General features: G+C 40.3%; 1 protein-coding gene across 12 annotated transcripts in view; it reads right to left on the bottom strand.

The window, feature by feature from the left end:
* Positions 1 to 22,560, bottom strand: part of dst (dystonin) — a 624,072-nt gene that overhangs the window by 16,433 nt on the left and 585,079 nt on the right. For 6 of the 12 annotated variants that reach the window (XM_060852081.1, XM_060852155.1, XM_060852145.1 and 3 more), the window contains 10 exons: positions 16,721 to 16,881; positions 12,069 to 12,231; positions 10,560 to 10,714; positions 10,274 to 10,348; positions 4,605 to 4,622; positions 4,097 to 4,214; positions 2,009 to 2,077; positions 1,780 to 1,794; positions 1,065 to 1,258; positions 456 to 566 (listed from right to left, as the gene is read on the bottom strand). In XM_060852081.1, coding sequence (XP_060708064.1) covers positions 456 to 566; positions 1,065 to 1,258; positions 1,780 to 1,794; positions 2,009 to 2,077; positions 4,097 to 4,214; positions 4,605 to 4,622; positions 10,274 to 10,348; positions 10,560 to 10,714; positions 12,069 to 12,231; positions 16,721 to 16,881 — 1,079 coding nt within the window. The remainder of the gene's footprint in view (positions 1 to 455; positions 567 to 1,064; positions 1,259 to 1,779; positions 1,795 to 2,008; positions 2,078 to 4,096; positions 4,215 to 4,604; positions 4,623 to 10,273; positions 10,349 to 10,559; positions 10,715 to 12,068; positions 12,232 to 16,720; positions 16,882 to 22,560) is intronic. The other 6 variants (XM_060852129.1, XM_060852093.1, XM_060852102.1 and 3 more) reach the window with 6 other exon arrangements.

The following is a 22,560-nucleotide window of genomic DNA, read 5'->3' as shown; positions in this document are numbered from 1 at the left end:
AAGTGAGCTTTAATCACAAGGTTAACTTCAATTCAATCAAAATGTTTATTTCAAGCAATAAATCTTTAAGAATTTATTACTGAAGTGCAAAGGTCTTCATGTACCAACCGATGTCACTGCACCTTTGTGCATGCACTGTTGCTACATAAACTGATTTCTCTGAAAGAAAATGTAGAGGTTTGGGGGGGTGGGGTTCACAAAAAGTATTAAAATTTAGCATCATCCCCCAATGTTTCAATTTCATATCACAAACTATTACGTAGGAGAGAGAAATTAAAATGCATTTGGAATCCTGAAAAACAGCACAAAATTCTTCTCAGAATTTCAAAGCAACAAACGTTTTGTCATAGCCCTTGCCAAGACAGGTAGCAAAACTCAAGGTCAATACAAAAGAGAGTTGATTGACCACTACCAGCACTTGTCTTTTAGACTGGGAGTACTTCACCGTACTATACCTCTGGAGATGGGATTCGGCGTTCAGGGGAGTCTGGTGACTTATAAGGAGTTGATGTTTTGCTGTTTGTCAACCATGGTTTATCATAATTGCGGATTAAATGTTGGGATGTCTGTGTGAAACAAGGATACATTGAAAATGAATGGAAATTAAGACAATAAAATAAAATGATCAGGAATAAATACAGTGTCATGGAGGAGGAAATGCAAATATGGAGGAGTAAAAGTTTAAAAATACAATGATGAAGATCCACTCTGTGACTCCCTTCAATTGAGGGGTCTAAATGTGAGTCAAGTTAGTAAGCAATCTGCAATATCTAGCATGCAATTAGCTCTCTTCGATTAGTGGGGTATTGCAAATGCACACTTGCTATTTTTTCACAATAAATTCCTAACAACAAAACTGAAGTTGGATTCAAGCTTTATGGTCGCTACGGTAGTGTAATTAAGGTAACAAAATAGCAGCTTAAAAGTGAGATTGCTGTAACAATGCAATTAAGCAACACACAGAAGCCAACAGACTGAGTGCTTCATTGGGTTATAATAATTGGCTTGCCAAAATACACAGGTCACAGGAAACAACTGGAAGTGATTGTGCTGCTCAACATTACCTTAGGAGGTGTACTTGTAGTAACTGGTGGAACCGAAACACTCTGACTGGCACTGGAGGTTGACCTGTTTGGCGAAGCGGCCCGTGATGATGGCCGTGACCTACGACCCCGTGATCGGAAGGCAGCCACAGACTGACCGGTAGTTTCAGGAAGCATGAATTTTTCACGCAGTTCAACATTTGTTCTGCCCTTTGCTGCAGAGAGGAATAAAACAACAGTTCAAATTCCAATCACTGGTGTTGACATGATCCAGCACCAAACTTGCAATAACAAGGTGAAGTGTGGAGAGAAAATAAAAGAGTACAGGAGGACTAAAAGGTGGTAACAAAACGATGAAACAACACTAAAATCTGAATTAATAGCCTATCCATACCAGCAACAGAACTTGCAACAGCAGCACTCAACATTTGGGCTTGTGTATGTATGGAGCATGACATGAATTAGCCCAGCAAAATTCAGAAAACTTAAATGGAAATAAAAAGAAAAGTTCTGATCTTATTAAATGTTTCAGTTCAGATTCATACTGTGAGCTACGCAAGAGTTTGAACTCCACTAACATCATGCAGTCAGTTTAAGAAAGCCCAGGGACCCATGTAAGCAAACCCAACTCCAAAAACTTGTGCAGAAGCTCAAAACAGCACATCACTTTCAGGCAGAACAGATATGTACATTCCACTTAGGAGGATGCTAAATATCAGACAAGGTGACCACTTACTTGCAGTGAGTATTACTGCGGGTAAAAGAAAAAAGTCATATAAGCAACTTCACATGCATTTCAAAATGGCCGATCATTCTGTATTTGGTTAAAAAAACTAAAAGCGCATTGGATTACAGTTCTCTTTATAAAAAAAACATGAAAAGCCTGCTGTCAGCTGCCATGTGGGTTAAGCCATACAGAATAGGAAAGCACACAGTGGAAAGAAAAGAGACAGAGGATTGCCAACCTATAGGAGACTGACTGGTAATTGAAGAGTTTGATTCCGAACGCAACATTTTACTCCCATGATGATGAACTAGAAAAAAATGGATAAAGGGATTGCATCACATCAAAGGAAATGGAGAAGAAACCTTTAGTAGGAAACAGGAGCAAGCAAAGGATTGACAAACAACACCCATGAGATCATTTAAGCTGCTTCTTACATACAAATAAGCTAACAACTGCAGAATACTCAAGATATTAAAAAAACTCCATCTTTGCTGATACAGAATTTAAATTTTTGCCACGTTATTTACTTAAAAATCATTACATTCTCTACATTCCTTCTCCCTCCCCTTCCAAACAAAACACCAGTAAAGTTGGTAGTTCTTGGTGACAAGGTAACACTTGCAGCTTTGACTCAAGTGACGTGCTTTGAGTCTGAATTCAGACCGAGGTATCAATTGGCTAATAAAAGTGGACATATGGGTAAGCTTAATCCATTCCACTTACACTTAGTTTTCAATAAAGAATCAGCAATCTGACTGATTATTTTTCCCCACCGTGGCTTATTATGGCTGAGGTCAATTCTAGTTCCTGAAGAACACGCAGTGCTGCCAACTCTCCAGGGTTGGTCTGCAATCTCCCAGAATTAAAGATTAATATCCAGTTCAATATTATGAGAAATATTCAAAGAAATATTATACAATCTTCAAGAGGAAGTGCATAATGTTTTCATTTTCTTTCAGCACTTCCATTTATTAGTTGTAAAAACATTGGAAACAGGTTGTTTAACTGATCAATGTTGCTCTGCTGGGATCATTGCTGGGTCCACTTTTGTTTGTCATTTATATAAACAATTTGGATGAGAATATAGGAGGTATGCTGCATACGACAGCAAAATTAGTGGAATTGTCAACAGGATCTGAGATTATAAAGGGATCTTGAGCAATTGGATAAATGGGCTGAGGAGTAACAGATGAAGTTTAATTTGGATGAATGCGACCACACGGTCAGTCCTTACACAGTTATCCAGAGGGCCCTGGATAGTGTGGTTAAACAAAGAGATCTATAGGCTCAGGTACATAGTTGTTTGAAAGTTCTGTCACAGGTAGACAGGATGGTTAAGGTAGCGTTTGGCATGCTTGCCTTCCTTGCTCAGTTCATTGAGTACAGGAATTGGAACATCGTATTGAGGTTCAGGACGTTGGTGAGGTCAAGTTTGGAGTACTATGTATAGTTCTGATATCCTTGCTAGAAGAAGGATATTATTAAATTGGACAGCATTCAAAAAAGATTTGCAAGGATGTCAGGATTGGAGGGTTTGAGTTATTAGAAGAAGCTGGATAGGCTAGGAGCTTTTTCAGTGGTGCATAGGAGGTTGAGGGGTGACTTTATAGAGGGTCATAAAGTCACGAGGACATAGGTACGGTAATAGCCACGGTCTTTTCTCTATGGTGGTGGGGGGGGGGGGGGGGAGGTTTCCAAACCAGTGGATGAAAGGAGAGAGATTTATAAGGGACCTGAAAGGCAGCTTTTTCACACTGAGGAACTGCTAGAAAAAGTGGTAGATGCAGGTACAATTACAATATTTAAAAAAATATTTGGACAGGCACATGGATAGCAAAAGTTTAGAAGGATATGGGCCAAACGCAGGCAAGTGGGACTAGTTTAGTTTAGGAAACTTGATTGAAATGGATGAATTGGACCAAAGGGGCTGTTTCCAAGCTGTGGGACTCTATGACTCTAATAATGAATCTTTCAATCAGGTAGCTAAGAAGCTGTTACACGACACTTGAGCAGAAAAATGGGATAGATTCTGGCATGAACGGCAGGACAGAGGGGTAGGACAATGGCAGACAACTGATCATGTGGTGAGACCTTCAGAAATACACCCAAAGAGGGCAATAGTACATATCTCATTGATCCACTATTGATGCCTGTTCCAAGCTATATTTGTCCTGAGAGTGCTTTTTTACTAAATAAGTGGCTAAAAAGTCCACTAACAAACAGGCAAACATACAAATGTCATGCGGTGTATTACTGCACATGACAAGAGCTCATGGTGTTGAAGTTGTGATTGATACAGCCAGTCAAAATATAGTTCACAACCTACCTCTGCAGGGGTCATTTTTCACCAGAAACTCATCAAGTGCCATCCAGCCTCCTCCAACACGAACCATGACAGTACTGCGCAGGATACGGACTAGCCGCAATTGCTGCGAGTCACCAAACTGCAAAAAGGGCAGCAAGAAACAGCTTAGCAGCTGATTAACTTTAACAGTGAGAAATCAAAAAACAATGTTGCCAATGAATTTCTCTTCCAATTCGTAATCATTGTTTTACAACAAGCATTTAATTTTTGCAGTTGCAAGCTTAACTTTCAATCAGTTTGCACAGCTAATTTGAAAGGATGAAGAACAATTAGAAGGAGAAGCAGCAGCAGAGACATTTTTATACCCTAACAACTGTGCAATTATCAAAATAAGCCACTGGAAAATAGATCGGGAAAGCCTCTCCAGGTCCAACTCATTTATACTCGGAAAGCCACAAAGCAGCAGTTACTGGCTTTTAGCACACAGCACAACAGGTAAAACACATCAGACATTTATGTTGTTCTGTACCTGATTTCCCAGGAAGAACTAAGTCATGGAAGAGAATATGAAGAAAAAGAAAATTAGTCACAGCAGCTTTGGTTTTGAAATATAACAGTGCTCTTAAATGACTGTATGTTCATTACAAAATTCAAAGTGGAATTTCCATTTTTTATACAAGACAACTAAGGCCAGTAAACAAACCTGCTAAGGAGTGTGTTGAGATTCTTGTATTTTGATAATTTTGTTTTTGCTTGCTTTCTTCTTTTCTGAACTAATGATGCAACTTGGGCTACAATTAGATGTTAACAACTCTCCAGTCCCTCATTCAAGTGATTCATTTTGTGTGAAGCTGGAGAATAACTGTTACGTTTTTTAACACTGTGCTTTCAATATCATGCAAGGTATTGTCGTTGCATCTCATCCTCACTGGACATTCACACAGTACACTCCCAGTATAAGTCACTGGATAGTTATCAGGAGCTGCAACCCCACATGATTTATCAACTTGCCTTCCTGACTCAGGAATGACAAAGCCAATTGCCTAGAGTGAGACTGTCTCAGCACAGACTTGAAATTGAACAGTCCCTCACTTCCATGGCATAGGGCCACACACATTGATGCACTTTACCAAAGCCATCAATTTACTCAAATACTTTTCGAAAACAATCAACAGTGATTCATTTATTTGCTATTGCTACCCCTTTGAAATTTTACAATACAGATCTGTCTTTTACATATGTTCCTCAACAACGAGGTACAGTCTGACAAAATTTTAGTTAACTTTGTTGGTATTGAGAAGCAATAGTACCATAAGACAGTCCAGGCTGCACCTACCTGGGTAAATTGTTAAGTTAAAATGTTGAGGGCTCATAAAATGATAGCACAAACACATCATAATTTTCAAAATCGGATAGTGACAGCGCACTCAAACACTATCCTCCAGTCAATAGCTGGATGGAGGACTACTTGATGTAGTTGTATTTATTCCTATTTGGAAGCCACATTTGGTTTATTGTAGCAATCAAGGGTATTAATAGGCTCTAGCAATTACCTATAGTCATTGCTCACACTGGCAATTGACATTCCTAGCTTATTGCACCTGTATCCTTGCAGTGAAATTTTAATGCAAATATGCATTAACAACAGTTTAGGCAAATTCCTTTTTACATCAATATATTGTGGGAAAAATAGTAGAAAGTGTGGACTCCAAATGCTGGAGTTCATGAAGGGCTTATGCCCGAAACTTCGATTCTCCTGCTCCTCGGACGCTGCCTGACCTGCTGTGCTTTTCCAGCACCACACACTCGACTATTGTGTGAAAAGTGCCAAGCATACAAAGGGGCTGCAAGACTATTCTTTTTCGGATAGCCCCACTCACACAGCCCAACTCCACAATCTGTACAATTGTACACTATGTGTATAAGATAATGATAGAAAATGACACATGCAATGTAGCTTGAATATTTATGAACATCTGTTAAAGTTCCAATATTTTTCCCTGAAATTGAGAGATTTTCAAATATGATTAGTGACATAGTACTTAATATAGGAAAAAAAACAAACAATGCATGTATGTTACATTAAAAAGAGACATAAATATTGTGAATATTGAAAATCACTTGGAACTTTTAACTCTGTTTCTGTTTACACAGATCAGCATCAGGTTGAAAGTCGCTAATGAAGCATGTGGGATCATGGTATACAAAAGCAAGGAACTTATTATAACCTGTATAAGGTGCAGGTTCCATCTCAACTAAAGGCTTGGTCCAGTTCTGGGCTCTAAACCTTAGAGATGTAGTGAAGGCATTAGGAAGAGTGCAGAAAAGATTTACGAGAATAGTTCTAGGTATGTGGAACTTCAGCCACATAGCAAGAGTGGAGAAACTGGGATGGTTCTTTTTGGAGAAGAAAAGTTTAAAAGGAAGTTTGAAAGAAATTTAAATCATGAATAGACCGGGCAGGTGGGAACTATTGATGGAAGGAATGAAAATAAGAGGGCAGAGATTTTAGCTAAAGAAACAATGGTGATAGTGAGGAAAACAGTTTCACATAGCTGGTGGTTAAGATCTAGAATGCCATGCCTGACAGTCACGATTCAACCTGTCTCTACACATTACCAAAGGAGAACTGGATCACAATCTGAAAAGGAAAACATTTCAGGGTGACAGGAAAGTGGTAAGGAAATGGCATGAAGCAGGTTGTTTTTGTTCGATAGTTGTCATAGACATGATGGGCTGACTGGTCTCGTCTGTGTTGTGACTATTCAATACGTTGCAAATAAAAGCTCATTCAACCCTAAAATGTTTGGAAAATTATAATTAGTTTTTGTTGAGGACAGACAGACAAATCCTGTTTCTGACTGTACCAGATAAACACACAAAAACGCAAATGGGATGAAGAAATAAAACTGAAGAAAATCTGCAACAAATTGAAATGCAGTAGCTTGGCATAGCTTTCAAAAGGTGTGTGGGCTTAGAAACAACTGGAAGCAGGAGTCAGCTATCCAGCCCTTTGAGCCTGTCCTGCCATTCAGTATGTTTATGACTGATCTGCTGTGAAGTTACAGCATAACTTACAGTAAACAATTTGCTTTAGCTTTATAAATTAGCACTGTACACTGGAAAATTTTCACAGTTGAAATCAAGGGAGAATGCTAAAAAAAAACTAGCCTGGCCCTATTCATTTCATTTAAGGTTAAAGCTAACTAATTTTTAATTAGTTTAGAGGCTAAGATCTTTCGAGACTAAATATCTTTTTGGAATGATTATGGTATACAGGTGCTGCTGGCCAACTTTCTGCCCATCCCTAATTACTCAGTAGGCAGTGAAGGGTTAACCACATTGCTGGAGTCTGGAGTCACATGTAGGTCAGACCAGGTAAGGATGGCAGATTTCCCTTCCTAAAGGGCAATAATGATCCAGGTGGGATTTTTAAAAACAGTCCATCAGACAACAGCAGTCAACTACTACAAATATCTGGATTAGTGGTGCTGGAAGAGTACAGCAGTTCAGGCAGCATCCAAGGAGCAGCGAAATTGATATTTCGGGCAAAAGCCCTTCATCAGGAAACTACTACATATACATGGTTATCACTGGTTAGTTTTTAATTCTAGATTTGTTTTTATTGAATTCAAGTTTTACCATCTGCTGTATTAGAATACAAACTCATGCCCCCAGAACATTAACATGGGATGCTGGGTTACTAGTTCAGTGACATTACCACTACACCTTTGAATCCAAAAAACAAAATTTTGAATTCATTCAAAATGATTTACATTATTGACTTCACGGAATGAATTTACAAATGGATTTAATTAGAACAGAAAACTTTGTGTAAGATTGTAAGGAGAACTGAGGAATGGGAGCAATGAAGAGGTGATGATTTGAGGTAATGATAAAGGGAATTTAGTAGTCAAGAAATGACATGTGACGTTCACATCCATCTCTGTTAATGAATGCTGCAAAAAAGTTTACTTTCAAAGTAGAAAGTAGGAAATTTTTAAGGAGATTGTTAACAAATCTATTAATAAAATGCCAGTGCATCTCGAAGTTTTAAATTGTATAGGCATTGTCAAATGACCAGAATACTAAGATTCAAGACAGGGTGGACATGTGTCTATGCTACATCTTAAGGGAGGGTCAGCTGAGTTGTTTGCAGTGCAGCTAAACTAATTTCTGATCTCACAATCACTTGGCACGTGTCAATTACAAGTACATAGCAACAGATAAGACGTTTATTTAATGGACTCTTTAATTGTCACCAATGTTAATTTATAGATAGGAACAACTATTTTCCTTGACTCAATGGATTCACAGACTGCCAAAACATTTTAAAGTCAAATTTTAAAAAATTGTAGTTACAGGAACACCCCACACAGAGATCATATAGCAACTGCCGGTGAAAACTGCTCATTCCCTCAGTTATTTGAGCTAGAAATTATGTGGGAGATTGGAAACTGAGTAGGAATAAAGGTCATATATGCCAAGAGGTAGGATATTTGTAAGATTAGCAATTTAAGTGGAATTATACAGAAATGCTAGAAATCTGAAATAGGATGAAACTGCAGATGCATCCATAACCTGACTTTTCTTGTTCCATGTTGATTACCTTACTATATACTACCCAAACGAGCAACTGGGCATGGGCAATCAATGCTGCCCCAGTTAACAAAGTCCTTATTCCATCAAAGTTTAAAAGAAATTCTCAATTTTGAATCAATACAAATAGTGCATTTTTCATAATTGTCCTAAGTATGTGAGCAGATATGTTAGATGGTGACTACCACAATGCTCCCAACAGCAAAATACTCAACCAATCGCTGCCAGTCAGCTCAAAAGCTGGCGTGAGATCAAGGGTGAATATCTTGTCCCATCATAAACCTCAACACTGATCACCTGAGTCTCTAGAGGTTTCCACTGAATCAGAAGCTGGCACCTTCTGCATTCTAAAGTGTATCATTCAAAGCCTATTCCTTGAGGGATTCAGCAGAGACAAGGAAGGTCTTTGGTGTGTGTGTATGTTCAGTTAGGTGGGGTGGGGGTTGTGAGTATCTCTCCAAGACCAACTCACTCCATTCCCCTACTCACCACTTCTCACGCCACCTCGAGGAAGGTCCCTGTGCAAAACTTTAATCAATAAAGAGAAATAAGGCAGGAATGTCAGTAACCAGAGGACACAAAGAAATCAGGAAGGACGTGAACAGAATTTGAGTTCAGGTGGTTTAGAATGCACTACCTGCAAGTATGTTGGAAGCAGATTCAATAGGATCTGTCACAAGGGAATTGGACAGATACTTAAAAAAAATAACATTTGCAACGTTATGGGGTAGAATAGGGGCATGGAACTAACTGAAAGCTCCTTTGAAGAGCTGGCAGATATATTACGGGCCAAATGGCCTCTTCCACAATTGTTGCTTCTGCAGTCATCACTGCAGTGTTGTGAACTTCCTTGCTTCATAATATTCTTCAACAGCTTTTCCAAGTTCAATTTTACTTGTAAAGCTCTGTTGTATTGCTGCAAGTAGTTAATTATTTAATGCTACAAGGAAAGGTGACTTGTCAATTTGAAAAGATCAATAAATACAGGATCCATTCTCTCTTGCTCTGAAAGTATTAGTTCTTACTGGGATAACATTCCAAAGGTACCAGATCACCTGTGACATGGTATACCTGGCCATTTGCTTCTAACCACTGCACTATTTATAAAAGATGGTGGCATATACTCAATAAAAGCTGAAATCTTTCTTGACAAAAATGTTGCAAGAATTAATATTACATATTTATAGGCAGAAATTCCAAGACGTCAGCAACATTTCATTGCTTTGATTTATATCCACCGTTTCTTCAAATGTAGTTTCATAACCATCCAAATTTGTAGCAACTGGCACTTAGGTCAAATCTGTGTTTAGATTATTTCCAGATTAAAGCTGATTGCTAACTGCTATCAGTTCATAAAGTCTGGGTTTAGTCATTCCTTCTGCAACTTTGACATTCAGATGTGCTTGCCATATACAGTACAACTTAAGATTGGAATAATGTTGTTTTAGTTGGAAGAATGTTGGTTATTTATTAACCGCAGTTAACTTCAGTCTCTACTTTAGTCTTTAGCAACCCTAAAAGCCAAAGCTTATAGTTTCAAAGTCGCAGACATTATCACTTCGTCTCAGCCTGAGGCATAGTAAAGATTGCAACACTCACCCTGTACTTGTTCTCCCCAATCTGTTCCACCTGAAACCGCTTTGCGCATTTACATTTTGCTACTTGCCGTGTCACCTACAATAAAGCACAAATGCGACAGTGAAAGCAATTTGAGACTGAAAACATTTAATCACTTAAATAATCACTGGAAGTAAAATCAAATCTGTCATAAATTTAAACAAATATTTTCCGATGGGTTCCTTTAAAAATCAGAAGTGGATTGACTGTCAGAAGTTCCTAAGTCCCAGAATTCAAAGCTTACATTCAATGCGTAATGATAGTTTACCTCATCCTCAATTTTGTCTGCATCAGTAAGAGGCTTGTAAGCATCTTTGTTTGGATGAAGGGCTGCCACAAACTCATAATAATCAATGTAGCCATCGCCATCTCGATCAAATATATCTGCCACTGCACTCATCTCCAGACGACTGGTGGGAAACTCTACAGAACAATACAATATACACAGTCCTTTTAGTTGAATATTGTCACAATGTTCTTCTCCTGAGTTCAACCTGTGAACGTAACTAAATTACTATGTGCCAGCACAATAGATACTTTTCCATTAATTATTAACCTACTACCAGTTCAAGACTAGTAAAACCCAAGAATCTCAATGGTTAGCACATACAGAGCTCAATGGAGCTAGAAGGTTATGAAGTTCAATTCCCAATCTGTGGTGAGCAGGCAGATCTCCCTCAAAGTGGTACAGGTGCAGTAAGGATATGTCAGTATCTCTGAGCAAAGTAAAAGCAAATATACACAGGCACACTCACTTCCAAGTGTATCAGGCAGCTGCTTCTAGATATTAGGTATAATCATTTATGTGTTTCCTGTAAGTGAGCTATATGTGTGACTGTGTCGAGTGAAGGGAAATCAGGTTGGTTGTTAAATTTACCTCTCTGGAGAACAGCAATAAGTAGATTAGAAAAAGCAAAACAAATTTTCATGCAAGTTTTACTCTGTAAAGATTATTGAGGTAATGATAAACTAGAATGTGTCACAACAGAGAGGGGATTAACAAAAACATTCAAGGTATGACAGAATAAGTGAATATGTTGGAAATATTCAGCTGATCAGCTCGCATTGATGGAGAGAAAGGACAAAACTATATTTCAACTGTATATACTTCATTAGAAATAATTCCTATTCCATTTTGGTTATAGATTTTGAGTAGAGCATCATGGCTTAGGGGTTCATTTCCATCCTCGGCTGACTGCGTGGAATTTTCATGTTCTTCCCATATCTGCATGGATTTCCTCCCGCAGTCCAAAGACATTCAAGTGGTTTGGCTATGCAAAACATTGCCCTGTAAAATCCAGCGACATGCAGGTTAGAGGGGTTAACCATGGCAAACCACTTACATAGGGTTTAGGGTGGGTCTGAGTAGAATGTTTTTCAAAGTGTCAATGAGGACTCGATGGGCCAAATGGCCTCTTTCAGCACTGAAAGAGATTCTATCTGCAGTTGCTTGGATGATACATTCAACACTTCAGGAGTTATGAATAAGGTAAGCAAGAAAAAAAAAACTACTTCCATTGAATGATGAGGTTATTAACTAATGGCCACTGAGATAAGATCAGCAGCACAATTTGTTCTCTTCAGTCAAACGATTGCCACGGTTTGGAATATATTGCCAGCGTTGAAGAAAAATGGTATGGAAAAGAACACTTTAAATGTAAGGACACTTTAAATGTACTCGGGAAATAAATTTGTAATTGAACTGGAGTATGATTCTCAGTTCCTTCGGAAATATTCATCTTTCCATAGTCATTATAATGGATTTGTAAACACTCACTTGAAGAGAGGATTCCATCAATAAACTCTTGTCTTGTGATCTTCCCGTCCTGATCTTTGTCAATGCGCCTGAAGAAATCCATTACTCTGGACTTCTTGTGGTTCATCCATCGCATGTATCTCTTTCGCCAAACATCAAAATCAAAGTTGGCAAACTCTTTCAGCTGTAAGGGAAGCATATCTTAAGCAAATTTTATCTTTGAAATAAAATCTCCGTGAGATCATTTTGGCCAAGTTTCATGGAAATTCCACAAATTAGCACCTTTCCCTTCCTTCTCAAGAATAAAAATAAAATCCCATCAGCACAAATACCCTAGAAAGACTTGAACAAGGAACAACTGGTTTGTGATACTATCAAAAATACAAACAAATTCTAGACGGAGCAGGTTAACAGGTCATTTAAAAAATTCCTTAAATACTTAAGATCGAGAAGTATTTGAATTTATAATTTCACAATGAAGGAAACAGCTGGATTGCCAAATAAAGTAAGCAAGCTCAACAAAACATTTTAATTGCTCCCTTATATAAACATTAAAATGTTCCAGTTGCATGATTAGATAGTTTATACAAACAATTAAACCCAACTTTTGTTTTTAGTTCACTCGTGGAATGAGGGCATCGCTGGCTGGCCAGCATTTATTGCCTATCCCTAATTGCTCTGGTGGTGAACTGCTTCTTGAACTGCTGCAGTCCATATACTGTAGGTTGACCCACAATTCCTGTTTGGAAGGGAATTCCAGGATTTTGGCCCAGTGACATAGAAGGAAAGGTGATGTATTTTACAAGACAGGACGACGAATGGCTTGGAGACGAATTTGTATGTGGTTTTCCAACGTTTCTGTTGCCCTTGTCCTTCTCAATGCAAGTGGTCATGGGTTTTGAAGGTGCTGTCTAATGATCTTTGGTGAATTTCTGCAGTACATCTTGGAGATAGTACACACTACTGTTACTGATCATCAGTGGTGGAGGGAGTGGATGTTTGCTGATATGGTGACTATCAAGCAGACTGCTCTGTCTTGCGTAGTGTCAAGCCTCTTGATGGTTGTTGGAGCTGTACCCATCCAGGCAAGTAGGGCGTATTCTATCTCACTCCTGACTTGTGCCTGGTAGATAGTGAACAGAATCTTCAGGGATGGGGAAGTAGAGGAGGTTGTCAGCAGGTGACTTACTTGCCACAGTAAACTGACCTGCTCTTGTAGTCACTATGTTTATGTGGTGACTCCAATTGGGTTTCTGTTCAATGGTAACCCTCAGGATGTTGATGGTGGGGGATTCAGTGATGACATCACTTTTGAATGTCAAGGGGCGATGGATAGATTGTCTCTCACTGGTGATGGTCATTGCCTGGTATTTGTGAAGCGCAAATATTACTTGCCATTTCTCAGCCCAAGCTTGGATACTGTCTAGATCTTGCTGCATTTGAATATGGACTGCTTCAGTATCTGAGGAGTTGTGAATGGTGTTGAACATTGTGCAATCTTCAGCAAACATCCCCACTTCTGACCTTGTAATCACTAATGAAGTAGCTGAAGATGGTTGGGCCGAGGACGTGGTGATGAGGAACACCTGCAGAGATATCCTGGAACTGATAATGACTGACATCCAACAACCAAATCCAACTTCCTATTTGCCAGATATGACTCAAACCAATGGAAAGTTTGGCCCTGACACCCATTGATTCCAATTTTGCTAGGCTTCTTGCCTCCTTACTTGCTCAAATGCAGGCTTGATGTCAAGGACTATCACTCTCACCTTCCCTCTGGAATTCAGCTCTTTTGTTCATGTTTGAACCAAGACTGTAATGAGGTCAGGAGCTGAGTGGCCCTGGCAGAACCCAAACTGAGCATCACTGAGCAGATTGTTGCTGAGCAGGTGCTGCTTGATAGCACTACTGATGGCACCTTCCTTCACGTCACTCATCAAGAATAGACTGACGGCAATAATTGGCTAGGTTAGACTTGGCCTGTTTTTCATGTACGGGACAAAACTGGGCAATTTTCTACATTGTCAGGTAGATGCCAATGTTTAACAGTTTAAATCTGGCAAGAGATCTGCACTTTTAAATTAGAAGAATAAAGTAATTGTTGAAAGTTAATATAAATATAAACAATGTTAATGTTTTAGCGATTTTTGAGAAGATTTGTAGCTCAGGTTGATGGTAAGTATCTAAGTCAGCTCACTGAGCTGGAATGTTTGTTTTCAGATATTTCGTCACCATGACTTCGCTTTAGGGGAGACTCTCACTGATGATGTTACCTAGTCATGGTGACAAAACGTCTGAAACCAAACCTTCCAACTCAGCGAGCTAACTTAGATACTTAATGCTAATGTACTTTGTACACAATGTTAGTTGAAGAACATTGCACGTAATCTAGAAAAGCAATCCACATTCAGGATTTCTACAAGTCTCTTAAAAAAAAAGAGATGCTTATTTGGTAACAGAAAGAAGGTATTCAGAAAGAAATGTTTATTTGGTAACTTCCACAAGTTTACTTTGTGGTTTATTTGATAAAATACAGAAAGGCCATCAGAAAATGTCTCCTTAGGGTTCATTTGACAAAATCTACTGCTTATTACAATATGTAATCAGTTATTGAAGCAGCTAATTGCTTTTTGAACCACCATCTGAGAAATGAAGCAACATAAACAAACACTTTTTTACATTGTGACTAGTTAGGATTTGAAATGTACTGCCTGATAGGGTAGTGGATACAGATTCAATAGCAGTCTTCAAAGGTGTACTGGATACTTTTGAAGCAAAAATGTTGCAGGGACAAAGAACAAAGAAAACCTACAGCCCAGGTACAGACCCTTCAGCCCTCCAAGCCTGAGCCGATCCAAATGTACTATTTAAACCTGTAGATCAATTCCCAAGCATTTGTATCCCTCTGCTCCCTACCTACTCATACATCTGTCCAGACACATCTTAAAGTAATCTACCATGCCTGCCTCTACCACCTCTGCTGGCGACGCATTACAAACGCCCATCACCCTCTGTGTGAAGTACTTGCCGCATGTCCGTCCTTTAAACTTTCCACCTCTCACCTTGAAAGCATGATCTCTCATTATTGGATCCTTCATACTGGGAAAAAGCTTGTCTCTATCCACCCTGTCCATGCCCTTCATGATTTTGTAAACCTCAATCAAGTCCCCCCTCAATCTCCTTTTTTCTAGTGAAAATAAACCTAACCTACCTCTCTTTGTAGCTTGCACCTTCTTTACCAGGCAACATCCTCGTATACCTTCTCTGCAACCTCTCCAAAGTGTCCACACCCTTTTGGTAATGTGGCGATCAGAATTGTACACAGTATTCCAAATGTGGCCGAACCAATGTCTTGTACAATGTTAACATGACTTGCCAGCTCTTATACTCAATACCCAGTCTAATGAAGGCAAGCATACTATATGCCTTCTTGACCACTCCATCCATCTGTGCAGCAACCTTCAGGGTACAATGGACCTGCACTCCCAGGTCTCTCTGCCCATCAACTTTTCCCAAGGCTCTTCCATTCATTGTAGAATTAGTCTTGCCTAAATGCATCACCTCACATTTGTCTGGATTGAAAGCCATCTGCCACTTTCCCGCCCAACTCTCCAGTCTATCTATATCCTCCTGTATTCTCTGACAGTCGCTTATGCTTTCTGCTATTCCCCCAATTTTTGTGTCATCTGCAAACGTGCTGATCATACCAACAGTGCCCTCTTCTAGGTCATTTATGTATATTACAAACAACAATGGCCCCAAAACTGACCCCTGTGGAATATCACTGGTTAACCTTTCTCCATTTCGAGAAACTCCCTTCAACTACTACTCTGTCTCCTGTTGCTCAACCAGTTCTTTACCCACCTAGCTAGAACATCCTGCACACCATGTGACTTCACTTTCTCCATTAGTCTATAATGGGAAACCTTATCAAATGCCTTACTAAAGTCCATGTATATGACATCAACAGCCCTTCCTTCAACTAACAACTTGGTCACTTCCTCGAAGAACTCTATTAAGTTGGCTAGGCACGATCTCCCCCGCACAAAACCATGTTGCCTATCATTGATAAGCTCATTCTTTTCTAAATATAAATAGATCCTATCTCTCAGTACCCTCTCCAGCAACTTCCCCACTACCGACGTCAGGCTCACTGGTCTGTAGTTACCCGGAATATCCCTACTACCCTTCTTGTATAGGTGGCCAACATGTGCAACCCTCCAGTCCTTCGGCACCTCACCTCTATTTAAGGATGCTCCAAAGATATCTGTCAAGGCCCCAGCTATTTCCTCTCTCGCCTCCCTCAGCAACCTGGGATATATCCCATCCGGTCCTAGGGATCTGTCCACCTTAATAATCTCTAGCATACCCAACACAACTTCCCTACTTATGCCAACGTGACAAAATATGTGACAAAAGCAGAGATTAAAACTAACTAGAATGCTCTTCAGTGTAGATTTGATGGGATGAATGGCCTTCTTCAGTGCTGTTGTAATTTATGATTCTATAATGCCTCTTTCATTTTCAAAAGTCTGATTTTCATTGAAGTAGTTATCAGCAATTTGTCAAAATAAAATCCTCAGTTCAATTTTATTCCATTTGAGAGAATACAGACTTAAGAGGAATTTACTGGTTGTCATTTCATTCATTACAAGTCTTAAAACATTTACCTCTTCCAGTCTATCAAGTGCGTCATTGAGTTTCCGTCGTCTGTCCAGAGCCAACAACCAGACTTGCTGCCACTTACTGACGAGTAGGTTAGCACGTGGATTTTTAGTCTCAATGGTTTGTGTTGCAGGTGAATACAGAGCCCTTGCTGGCAGTCTTTTCCCTACGATAGAGACCACACCAAAAACTGTTAATATAGTTGAACGGAGGGATAATTTCAATTTGGATCTGGCTTGCTGCGTAAATGTACAAATTTACTTCAGTTGTCCAACATAATCACAGACCCCCATCTCAGAAGATATCAAATTTATCAGACCGGAGTTAAACAAAATTAAACATCAAAAGAATAGAGCAGCACCAAAATAAATACAACAATTCTACAAAAACACATCTGGCCAAATTGTAAGATTCCTTTCAAAAGTAATTATTTTTTTAAAAAATTACATGTAATAAAAATGATTACCTGTTGAAGCTCTGAATGAGGATGGAACAATCCAATATTGAACTAATATACTTCTGTAGAGAGTTTTTAACATTTAACAGAAAAAGTCTCTATCGAAAATTAATACAGCTTATATTAGACCTGAAACATTAACTCTAAGCTTCTGTCTAGAAGCTATCAGACTGGCTAAGTTTCTCCAGTCTGTTTTTATTCCAGGTCTCTCGCATTTGCAGTATTTTGTTATTGTATACAGTTCATTCGTGCGTTTCATATAATTCTTAAAGCTATCTGGAATGTACAATCCAAGTAATAATAAAGGCTTTATCAATAAAGGGTTCATCTATGCAACATTTGGTGCAAGATAGCAGGGGAGTAACAGGGCTGCGCACAGGCACTTGCCCAGAGCAAATCTGGTCCCATCTGCTTTTCTTCTTTGTTTTACTTTTGCCTCTGCTCTTTTCTTTCACTCTATTTTCCTTCTCTTTTGGTATTCTTTTTCTTCTATTCTGTGGGGGGGTTTGTTTGGCAGCATCGGTGTGGCAGCGACAGTGGCTGCATGCCGAGTCGTGGACGTGGCTTCTCCTGGCAATATGAGACTACGGCAGTGAGGATATTCAGGGTGGACCACAGAGGTAGCAAAGCTCCTCCAGTGAACTGGGATGGCGATGCAAGTGGCCTCTTCAAGATGGTGCCGAAGCGGGAATCTTGGCCTGGCAGTGGAACCAAGGACACAGCAGAACACACTACAGACATACTACAGCGTAGTGCAGGCCCTTCAGCCCTCGATGTAGCACCAACTTGTGAAATCAGTTTGAAGTCCATCCAATCTACACTATTCCATTATCATCCATAAGTTTATCCAATGACCATTTAAATGTCATTAAAATTGGCGAGTCTACAACTGTTGCAGGCACGGCATTCCAAACCATTACTACTCTCTGAGTAAAGAAACTACCTCTGACACCTGTCCTATAACTTTCACCCCTCAACTTAAAACTATGTCTCCTCGTGCTAGCCATCACCATCCGATGAAACAAGCTCTATCTGTTCACCCTATCTAATCATCTTGTATGTCTCGATTAAATCACCTCTCAACCTTCTTCTCTGTAACAAATATAGCCTCAAGTCCCTCAGCCTTTCCTCATAAGACCTTCCCTCTATACCAGGCAACATCCTGGTAAATCTCCTCTGAATCCTTTCCAATACTTCGACATCGATCCTATAATGTGGTGACCAGAACTTTATGCAATACTCCAAGTGAGGCCGCACCAGTTTTGTAGCTGCAACATGAACTCGTGGTTCCAAAACTCAATCCCTCTACCAATAAATGCTAATGCAGCATAGGCCTTCTTAACAACCCGACCAACCTGGATGGCAACTTTCAGGATCTATGTACACCTATGTACCGGGTTCTCTCTGCTCACTACACTACCAAGAACCTTACCACTAGCCCAGTACTCTATTCCTGTTGCTCCATCCAAAGTGAATCACCTCACACTTTTCTGCATTAAATTCCATTTGCCACCTCTCAGCCCAGCTCTGCAGCTCAGCTATGTCCCTCTGTAACCTGTAACATCCTTCAGCATTATCCACAACTCCACCGACTTTAGTGCCATCCGCAAATTTACTAACCCCTCATTCCACATCCTCTTCCAGGATAAACAGCAGTGGTCCCAAAACAGATCCTTGCAGTATACCACGAGTAACTGAACTCCAGGATGAATATTTCCCATCAACCACCATCCTCTGTCTTCCTTCAGCCAGCCAATTTCTGATCCAAACCGCTAAATCACCCTAAATCCCATGCTTCGTATTTCCTGCAATAGACTACTGTGGAGAACCTTATCAAATGCCTTATTGAAATCCATATACACCACATCAACCGCTTTACCCTCATCCACCTGTTTATTCATCTTCTCAAAAAACTCATTAAGGTTTGTGAGGCACAACCTAGCCTTCACAAAACCGAGTCTATTATCCCTAATCAAATTATTCCTTTCTAGAATATCATAAATCCTACCTCTTATAATCGTTTCCAATACTTTACCCACAACCAAAGTAAGGCTCATCGGTCTATAATTACCAGGATTGTCTCTACTCCCCTTCTTGAACAAGAGGACAACATTTGCTATCCTCCAGTCTTCTGGCACTATTCCTTTGGACAATAAAGACACACAGATCAAAGCTAGATGTTCTGCAATCACCTCCCTACCTTCCGAGAGAATCCTAGGATATATGCCATTCAGCCCAGGAGACTTACCTATTTTAACACTCCACAGAATTGCTAACACCTCCTATGAACCTCAATCTCCTCTAATAGCCTGTATCTCAGTATTCTTAACCTCCTATCTCCTTGGACTCCACGTACAACTTCCCACTACTGTCCCTGACTGGCCCTAATCTTACTTTTATTCCTGAAATACCCGTAGAAAGCTTTAAGGTTTTCCCTGATTCTAACTGCCAAAGACTGCTTTTGTCCTCTTCTGACTCTTCTTTGCTCTCTCTTTAGGTCCTTCCTGGCTAACTTGTAACTCTCAAGTACCCTAACTGAGTCTTTACGTCTCATCCTAACATAAGCCGCCGTCATCCTGTTGACAAGAGCTTCAACTTCTTTAGTGACCATAGCTCTCTTCTCAAACACTTCCTCCCTGCCTGAGAGGTACATACTTATCAAGAACAATCAGTAGCTGTTCATTGAATAAGTTCCACATTTCAATCGTGCCCATCCCATGCAATTTCCTTCCCCATCCTATGCATCCTAAATCTTGCCTAATTGCATCATAATTGCTTTTCCCCAGCTATAACTCTTGCCCTTTGGCATATACCTATCTCTTTCCATCACTAAAGTAAATGTAGCCTAATTGTGGTCACGATCACCAAAGTGCTCATCTCCCTCCAAATCTAACATTCGGCCTGGTTCATTACCCAAATCCAATAACGACCTCTTGTTGGACTAACTACATACTGTGTCAGGAAACCCTCCTGCACACATTGGACAAAAAAGGACCCATCTAAAGTACTCAAAATGTTGCATTTCCAGTCAATACTTGGAAAGTTGAAGTCCCCCATAACAACTACCCTGTTACTTTCATTCCTATCCAGAATCATCTTTGTAATCCTTTCCTCTCCATCTCTTGAACTATTCAGAGGCCTATAGAAAACTCCCAACAGGTGACCTCTCCTTTCTTGTTTGTAACTTCAGCCCATACTACCTCAGTAGATGAGTCCTCATCAAACGTCCTTTCTCCTTTCTGTCATACTGTCCTTGACTAACAATGCCATCCCCCCACCCTTTTACCACCTTCCCTGTTCTTACTGAAATATCTAAACCCCAGAACCTGCAACAAACATTCCTGTCCCTGTTCTATCCATGTCTCCAAAATGGCTACAACATCAAAGTCCCAGATACCAGCCCATGCTGCAGGTTCACCCACCTTATTATGGATGCTCCTGGCATTGAAGTAGACACGCTTCAAACCACTGTCTTGCTGGTACACTCTTGCAACCTTGAAACCTTATTAATGACCTCACTACTCTCAACCTTCTGCACACCAGAGCTACAATTCAGGTTCCCATCCCCTTGCTGAATTAGCTTAAATCCTTCTGAAGAGCATTACCAAATTTCTCCCCCAGGATATTGGTAGACCATTCCGTTTGTCAAGGTCCCACCTACCCCAGAATGAGCCCCAATTATCCAGGTATCCAAATCCCTCACTCCTGCACCATCCCTGTAGCCACGTATTCAACTCCTCTCTCTCCGTATTCCTGTCTTCACCAGCACGTGGCTCGGGTAACAAACCAGAGATAACAGCTCTCTTTATCCTAGCTCTAAGCTTCCACCCTCGCTCCCTGAATTTCTGCCTTACATCCCCATCCCTTTTCCTACCTATGTCATTGGTGTCTATGTGGACCACGACTTGGGGCTGCTCCCCCTTCGCCTTAAGGATCTTGAAAACACGATCCGAGACATCACGAACCCTGGCACCTAGGAGGCAATACACCAATTGCAAGTCTCTCTCTCCCACAGAATCTCCTCTCTGTCCCCCTAACTATGGAGTCCCTAAAGACTAATGCTTTGCTCCTCTCTCCCCTACCCTTCTGAGCAACAGGGACAGACTCTGTGCCAGAGATCTGTACCCCATGGCTTATCCTGGAAGTCATCGCACTCAACAGTATCCAAAATGTTACACTTGTTATTGAAGGGAACAACCACAGGGATCCCTGCACTGTCTGCCTGTTCCATTTCCATCCCTTGACTGTAACCGATCTACTCGGAGAAAGTGAGGACTACAGATGCTGGAGATCAGAGTTGAGAGTGTGATGCTGGAAAAGCACAGCAGGTCAGACAGCAGGAGAATCGTCATTTTGGGATGATCAGGAATAAGGCTTGGGCTGAGACATAAATGGAAGGGAGGTGAGAATGCAACAGGTAGATGAAAGTGTGGATGAAGGTGATAGGTTGGAGAGGAGGGTGGAGCAGATAGCTGAGAAAGGTGATGGACAGGTCAAGAGGCTGTGCCGAGTTGGAGGCTTGGGACTGGGATCAGTAACCCATCTAACCTTTTTCCTGCACCAGAGGTGTGACTACCTCCCTGTAACTCCTTTCAATTATGCCCCAGCCTGCTGAATGATCCAAAGTTCATCCAGCTCCAGTTGTCAAACACAGTTTTCCAAGGAGCTGGATTTGGGTGCGCTTCCCGCAGATGAAGTTGGGGGGACACAAGTGGTGACCCTTACCTCTCACATTCTACAGGAGGAGCATTCAACTGCCCTAACATCCACTCCTACCGTTCTGAATTCCCAATAAGACTACTGAAAAAAAAACAGTAACCTTACCAATCCGGTACACAGAACCTTTTTTTTGATTAGGAGAGTAGGATGGGTGGGAGACACTGCCTAAGTAGTATTTCTGTGTAAAAAAAAACTTGCCTCTCACATCTTCACTAAACTTATCCCTTTCTATATTGACATTTCTACACTGGGAAAAAGACTCCAACTATCAATTCTAACCATACTTCTCATAATTTTATAAACTTCTATCAAGTCACCCCTCAACCTTCAAGTGAAAACAAACCAGGTTTGCTCCCAATCTCTCCTCATAGCTAATACCTCCCAAACAGGCAAAATCCTGGTAAACTGTTTCTGTTCTGTCTTCAAAGCCTCCACATTCTTTTGGTAGTTTGGCAACCAGAACTGTGCACAATATTCCCAATGTGGCCTCACTGAAGTGTTATATGGCTGCAACATGACTTACCGATTTTTATACTCCATACCCCAACTGATAAAGACAAACATGCCAAATGCCTTCTTGACCACCTTATCCATTTATGTGGCCACTTTCAGGGAAATGTGGACCTCTATGCTTAGATCCCTATGAAAGTTGATGAGACTTAGGGGTTC

Source organism: Hemiscyllium ocellatum, chromosome 3, assembly GCF_020745735.1.
Source record: "Hemiscyllium ocellatum isolate sHemOce1 chromosome 3, sHemOce1.pat.X.cur, whole genome shotgun sequence".
Lineage (NCBI taxonomy): Eukaryota > Metazoa > Chordata > Chondrichthyes > Orectolobiformes > Hemiscylliidae > Hemiscyllium > Hemiscyllium ocellatum.
This window is presented reverse-complemented; position numbering and strand designations above follow the sequence as displayed.